Genomic DNA, 6,812 nt, shown 5'->3' on the forward strand with positions numbered 1-6,812 from the left:
TGCAGTGTGGAGACGTTCTTTTGAGTGATAAAAGTGCCGCGCTAATTAGCATTAGCGAGTCAGACTGGAGTAGGTTATTACAATTCCTTGCACATCTATAGATTGAAGCAAAAATCATTGTCAATCAAATCATTTTGAATTAAAAAAATCATTCTTAATGGAAAATCGATTTTGAATCTAATCACAGACCCAAAAATCAGAATTGAATCAAATCGTGAGACATTCAAAGATTCCCACCCCTACCTCTTATGGTAACTAATCAAAATACTAAGACACAAATAATACAACTTTCAGCTCGTATCTAATCCTTTACTATTATCAATAAACTGTAAAAAAAAATTATTAAGCGTCCCCTTTTTTTGCTTTATCACATCTAGATGACGAACATAAATACAAAGGGTGGGACTATTCCATGGTTGCATTTTGTATGGAGTACAAATGAATTATTTTTCATAAATCTATTGATTTTGATTAATCACATGTCAATAACATGAGGTGGTTGCAACTGCCAAAGGCACTGTTGATTCAGTCTCAACAAGATTTGTGGCCTGAACAAGAAAATGGTAGCAGCTGTAGGAGTGAAACTACTTCAGACTACGCAGACCCTCACTAAAAGGCACAACTCCTTATTAATCTGTTCGTTGCAATACTCGTACTGAAGAAACATTGCAGTTCTAGCCTGGCTGGCTGATTTTGCAAGCCAGCTCAGCACAATTTCTGCACTGCTTCAACAAGGTTTACATTTGCTGGACAGACTCTATGAACTGTACCGCGACTCGACTCGACTCTCTTTCCTTCTATTGTTTTCCCATTTTGCTACATAACATTTCATCTTAAATTGTTAAATCAATACAATATTGTTATTGAAAACAAGGTTCCTATGTTGAAAACTTTTGTGTCATTAAAAAAATTGAAACATAATGTATAACATAAATGATTTAACTGATTCATTGATCATTTCCCTCATGCTTAATCAAAGAAATATTACCAAATACACCCCCCTAACCTCCATTATAATCAAATCATCAGAAACAAACAAAAGATCATTTACGTTTTACTGTCATGCATATCATTGGAACAATACTGCTGTTACATCACATTATGTGTTCGAGTTAGTTAAAGATGAATAGGTGGTTTTGCCAAAATGGAGCGAGCATGGGAATCCACTCGAGGTGCAGCAGGCGCAACATAAGAACATGCTTCTTCATGCCATTATGATATTCTTGTGAATCAGTCATGCAAGTGAGCATGTGACATCAAAAGAGATTACAGGACAAATATGCAGAAAATGGTCATTTGAACTGTAGTTCTTTTCAATGCTGACTTGTCGTACAAATATATATATATTTTTTTTTGCCTATACGCATGTATCTATTAACGCAATTATACCCAATTTCACTCAAGAAAACAATTCAAGAGTGTGGATATGTTACAGAAGCACTAATATACACAGCATTCATTGAACTTAATCCATTTGACATGGGGTAGTATGACTGAAAACTGAGAAACTCAGTTAATGCTGCCCATGTGACTACAGTACACGTGAGTAATTTTTTTTTTGGGGGGGGGCGGAGAGAGACACAGACTGAGTATAAAGTATAGTATTTAGATTCCAAAACTGAGCACCGATGCGTAAATGTGTTATTTATGGAAACAAACCTTGAACATGCATGGGGAAATATAAATTATAGTTGAAACTCATGTAGCAATTGATGTCACATTGTGCATTAGTCGTAACACATTTCCTGTAATGCAAACCCAAGCAATTATATTTACAATCAGTAATGGAGTTAAAAGTATAAACCTGACTAACAAGTGCACAATACTGCCATAATATCCCAAATGAAAAACATTTGTATTCAGTCTTGCCAAAGATTGGCTGATGACTTTATAGCACGGGTTTACAACTTTTACACTGTCAAATGTCAATGAATGAAAAATAAACCGTAAACTGACTTCAAGCACATTTCAAGGTTTGTGATATTCTAGCGGAACATCAGATGAAAACTATTCAGGTTTTTGGTGATTATTAAGTGTAAACAACGAAGGAGCAATCCCCTAGTAATGACATATGCCACGGGTTTCCTTCCTGTCACTTGGTTGGGAGCACGAATACAAAGTTGACTTGCTGGAACGGAAGTGCTTCTCGCGGGGGGGAACAACAACAAAACCAAAAACGCGAATCCATGCACGCTTTGAAAACAACCCGGAAAAGCAGGAGTGGATGTTTTAGAGTACGGCACACTGTGTCACCCAAGCTAGCTACCTGCAAGCTAGCAGCTGTTAGCTTCTAAGCTAGCTTGACAGGCCCGCCTTACTCCTCCAGGCAGCGGTTGCATCTGACATTCTAAACTCCTACAACAAACCGAGACAGTCGTAGCCGAGTCGCCTGCTGGTCAGCTAAATGTTTGTCTGTGCCGGGGCGTGTTCAAATGCTTTGTTCTTACCTGCTGGGATGTGAGCTCTACGTGCAAGGCTCGGGATGATGAAGCTCCAGAGTTGGTAACCGAGGCGGCGGGGATGGCGAGAACCCGACCGGTGATGGAGCTCATTCTTCTGTCGGCATCTAAGCGGGTCGCCCTCAATCAGCGAAACGTTCCATGTTCATCATCTACAGATGCGTGGCTTTGAGTCTTAAAAGTTCGAGGCATCCACACGAGAAACGCACGAATGTTTTTTGTTGTTGCAGGTAACAAGCCACAACAGCTGTCAGCTAACCAACAGGACGTAAACAAAGTACTGTAAAGGCTATTTTGCTACACTGTTCGGAAATCAGTCTCCGGTTTAGTGCTGTGACGCCATCGCTTCTGATTGGCTAATATGTAACGTCCATCGCAAAGAAACAACAATCGAAACGCAAAACGCGTGTGACTATTGGTTAGTTTGTCTGTTTCTCATCTACAGTGGGCGGGCTTATGTAGAAATCTGTCAAAGCAGCGAAATATGCGGAAGTAGTCCTCTTCTTATCAGCGTGACTGCAGTTGCTGCATTTGTATGCGGTCACGTTACTTTGTACTGGTAACTTACACCTAGTATTTCGCTTTATTTATTTGGCCCATAAGAGTGAAACAACGAGAATGTATATAATTATTTGAGAACAAACTTATTGGTTGAACCACCACGTCCCTAGTTTTGTGAATATCAGGCAAGTAGGACCATGCAGTGGCAAAAGTACTCACACACTGTATTCAAGTAATAGATACTTTTGTAAAATTGTCTGGTAAAAGGAGTACTGTTTAGATCTGCCTCTTGCTCCCATAGCTTTGCTACATGCTTATATATATTTTTTTAAAAGGACGTAAATTATTTAACGATAGGGGGGTGGGGGGGTACCTGCAATTTTGCATAAAGAATTTGAAAGCGATACTTGGTTAAACTAAAAGTACATGTATTTTTAAAGAATCCAGAAATACATTGTGCATGTTTGAATATATATTTTTGAATATGTGCAAAGACTGAGAAAGGTGTATTACTCAGTTGTGGGGATATCAAGATAAACTATTTGTCACCCTTTAATTTTTCCTGATTTTTTGGGGGGGGGGGGGGGGGCGAAAAAAGAGCGCCTTTTTTCGCATCAGTGGCCATTTGCCACAATTGTATGTTACATAGAACTGTTGAGCATTTAAACCATTACAGCGTACATTTAGCTAGCTAGCTATGTCAACATCACAAAAAAATTAAAAAAAATTCTGGATGTAACTATTTACAGAAAAGCTTTGTCATTTTTTAATAAACAGTTAACTTTGTCTGGGGTGTCTCTGGTTGCTGCAAAGACTTTAAGCAGATATCTTTCTACGGATCCAACATATGTGTAGGCATATAGACAAACATTTATTTTAATTTTTTTTGAGAGAGAGCTCAGTATTGTTCATTCGGTAATTTTACCGATTCGACATGTCATCATCATTGCTCCTTTATTTTTTATTTTGTACGTGCGTGTGTGTGCGTGTGAGTGTGTACTCATTAATTCACCTAAAACCTATTAAAAATCCCATACCCTTCACTTAAACCGAACACTTCAGAATCCAGCTAGAGTCGTGAGGTTGTCAGGAGACCCAAGGAAGGATCAAAGAAAATAAAGTGAAATCCAGCACCGGACCAGACATCACTTACTACCCACCGGGTTACCAACCAGAGTCTTTCACCAACCCCAGAAAACATCTAAATTCCAACAAATTAGGGAGACCTCAAAAGACCAAAGGAGAGACTGAGGAAAGGAAGGAAGGCTAGATGAAGCAGAGTGCTTCCACCGATTCAACGACCAGAGGAAGAAGCAGATTGTGTTTGAATTTCGATAGATGCTGGTGTGGTGGATCTGGCATGAATGAAAACCTCCACCAAAAAGGGGAGCCGTCGACTCCGGCCAGGACAGAGCAAGCACAGCCCCCCAAGGCCCCGCAGGCCACGGCAGTGCCAAGGTACAACCCCTGGGCCCCGCAGGGGCCACCGGCCGGAGAGCAAACCCAGGAGCGCCCCCCACCCCAACTTGGCCCGCGCCCCCAGCCCAACACAGCAGAACGGGGCACGGCAAGCCCACCAGGCACCTCACCGGCCCACAGCCCCCGCTCCCCCCACGACCCCCCGCCCTGTAGGGTGAAGACGGTGTCTCCACCCTACCCCCCATCCCCACCAAAGTATGTGTTATGTGCCCTATGTGTCTATTAAGTGTATTGTGCAAAACTAGTGCAGTGAGTTAAGAGGAGCGACCAGCAGGGCCCATATGGGACCAGCCCGGCGGGGCAATAGGGCTCGCCCCCCAGATACTGGGCCCGCCCGAGGTGCCAGGAGGCCCACCGGAGCGGGGCAGGCACAAGACCCACACCCGCCCGCCCGTCCCCCGGAGCCCCGAGACCCCCTGGATGGAGCCCCCGGCCCAGGGGAGGGGGAGGAAGGCAGACAGGGGAGGGGGACGGGACGAGGGAAGGAGATGACAAGAAGGGCAAGGGGCGGCGGCAGGGCAGCAGAGAGAGGGGTGCGGAGGAGGAAGGGTGACGAGGGAGAAGGGACAGGGAGGCGGAGGACGGGCGGGGAGAGGGAGCCAGGCCCCGAACCGCCTCGCCGGGCCCGGAACGACGGACCGCAATGCATGGGGGTCGTGGGGGGTGCGGGGGTTGTGGGCCGGTGGGGTGCCTGGCGGGCCTGCAGTGCCCCGTCCTGCTGCGTTGGGTCGGGGGCGCGGGCCGTGTTGGGGTGGGGGGCGCTCCTGCTCCTGGGTTTGTTCTCCGGCCGGTGGCCCTGGCGGGGCCCGGGGGTCGTCCTTTGGCTCTGCCGCGGCCTGCGGGGCCCTGAGGTGTTGTGCTTGCTCTGTCCTGGCAGGGGTCGACGGCTCCCCTCTTTGTTGGAGATTTTCATGCATGCCAGATCCACCACACCAGCATCTATCGAAACTCAGACACAATCTGCTTCCTCCTCAGGTCATTGAATCGGTGGAGGCTGGTGTCTGTTGATCTCACTCTGCTTCGTCTGTCCTTCCTTCCTTTCCTCAGTCTCTCCTTCGGTCTCTTGAGGTCTCCCTGATTATTATTTTTTTGGATTTGTTGTAATTTAGATGTTTCTGGGGTTGGGGAAGAATTCTGGTGGGTGGCCCGGTGGGTGGTGTCTGGTCGGTGCTGGATTTAACTTTCCTTTGTTTTCTTTGGTCCCCTCGGGTCTCCTGACGGCGGTGTTCGGTTTAGGTGAACGGTATGGGATTTTTTCTAATAGGTTTTTGGTGAGCTAACAAATACACGCACGCACGCACGCACATACACATACTCACCCACATACAAAAAAATATATATATATATTTAAAAAATAAATAAATAAATAAAAGAGCAATGATGATGACATTTCCGAATGAACAATACTGAGCTCTTTAAAAAAAAAAAAAAAGAGGGAAAAAAAGTGATTTATGAGGAGGTTAGACCATTGGTCGATATTCAGAGTTTGTTTATTTTTCCAGTTAACAAGAATTGTTTTTTTCGCGATAGTAAGGGCTACAAGTGTTTACGTGGTAAGTCAGTTGTTGTTAGATCACCTAGCAAACACAAGTTTGGAGATAAAGGTATCCTACAGTCCAAGACAAACATTTCAAACGTATTGACAGTTGAGCGGGGGGTGTTGTTTTCAGCACATTTGAACGGACGACCTACATGCGGCAAATCCTATTCGTCGACAGGGCGACAGACGTCCAGCGATTACTATTTGTTGTTCATTCCTAGCCTGAAAATAGACTGACCGTTCAGGACACTCCCAAAATTCCTGATGGCTTGTTTGCCCCTGTCATGTTTTTTTTTTTTTTTTTGCAAAATAACCCTTTTAGTAAAAGAAGTAAATGTGGTTGTAATTTTTTAAAATATAGTTTCTTTCTTCCATATCTATATCTACAGCATATATTTGCAGCGCACAAAAAGTTGGGGATATTCATTTGGCGTTCACATAAAATTCCTGGGTGAACCTAAAATGTACAATGACCTTGGCAGTATGATTTAATTTGACAGATTATCTGTATTTTTTTTATTACAGAAATAAAAAGGAGAGAGAGAGAGAGAGAGAGAGAGAGAGAGAGAGAGAGAGAGAGAGGACTTCCAAAAATGAATGTGTAAAAATGTCCAACCTGCCTGTTTGAGTTATTGTACAATTTAACATGTCCTCAAGAGGGCGCCATCTGCCATTGTCCAATTTCAATTTATTACCCTTGATTAAGCGTTGCATGAGGTCTGCCAAGATATTGTATTGTACATTTGTAATCAATAAGAGATTAACAACGTTCATTTCCCCACCCCGCCATTTTCAATTTAACCCCGCCAATCGGGCACCAAATACTAGCGCCA

General features: G+C 43.8%; 1 protein-coding gene across 2 annotated transcripts in view; it reads right to left on the reverse strand.

Annotated features, from left to right (window-relative positions):
- The window catches only part of uvrag (UV radiation resistance associated gene), a 91,534-nt gene extending 88,741 nt beyond the window's left edge, over positions 1 to 2,793 (reverse strand). For both annotated transcript variants that reach the window (XM_086057866.1, XM_086057865.1), the window contains exon 1: positions 2,448 to 2,793. In XM_086057866.1, the coding sequence (XP_085913992.1) occupies positions 2,448 to 2,552 (105 nt within the window). In that variant the 5' untranslated portion in view covers positions 2,553 to 2,793. The remainder of the gene's footprint in view (positions 1 to 2,447) is intronic.
- Positions 2,794 to 6,812: the final 4,019 nt, after the last annotated feature.

This window comes from Leptonotus elevatus, chromosome 16 (assembly GCF_054856555.1).
Source record: "Leptonotus elevatus isolate MCC_2025b chromosome 16, RoL_Lele_1.0, whole genome shotgun sequence".
NCBI lineage: Eukaryota > Metazoa > Chordata > Actinopteri > Syngnathiformes > Syngnathidae > Leptonotus > Leptonotus elevatus.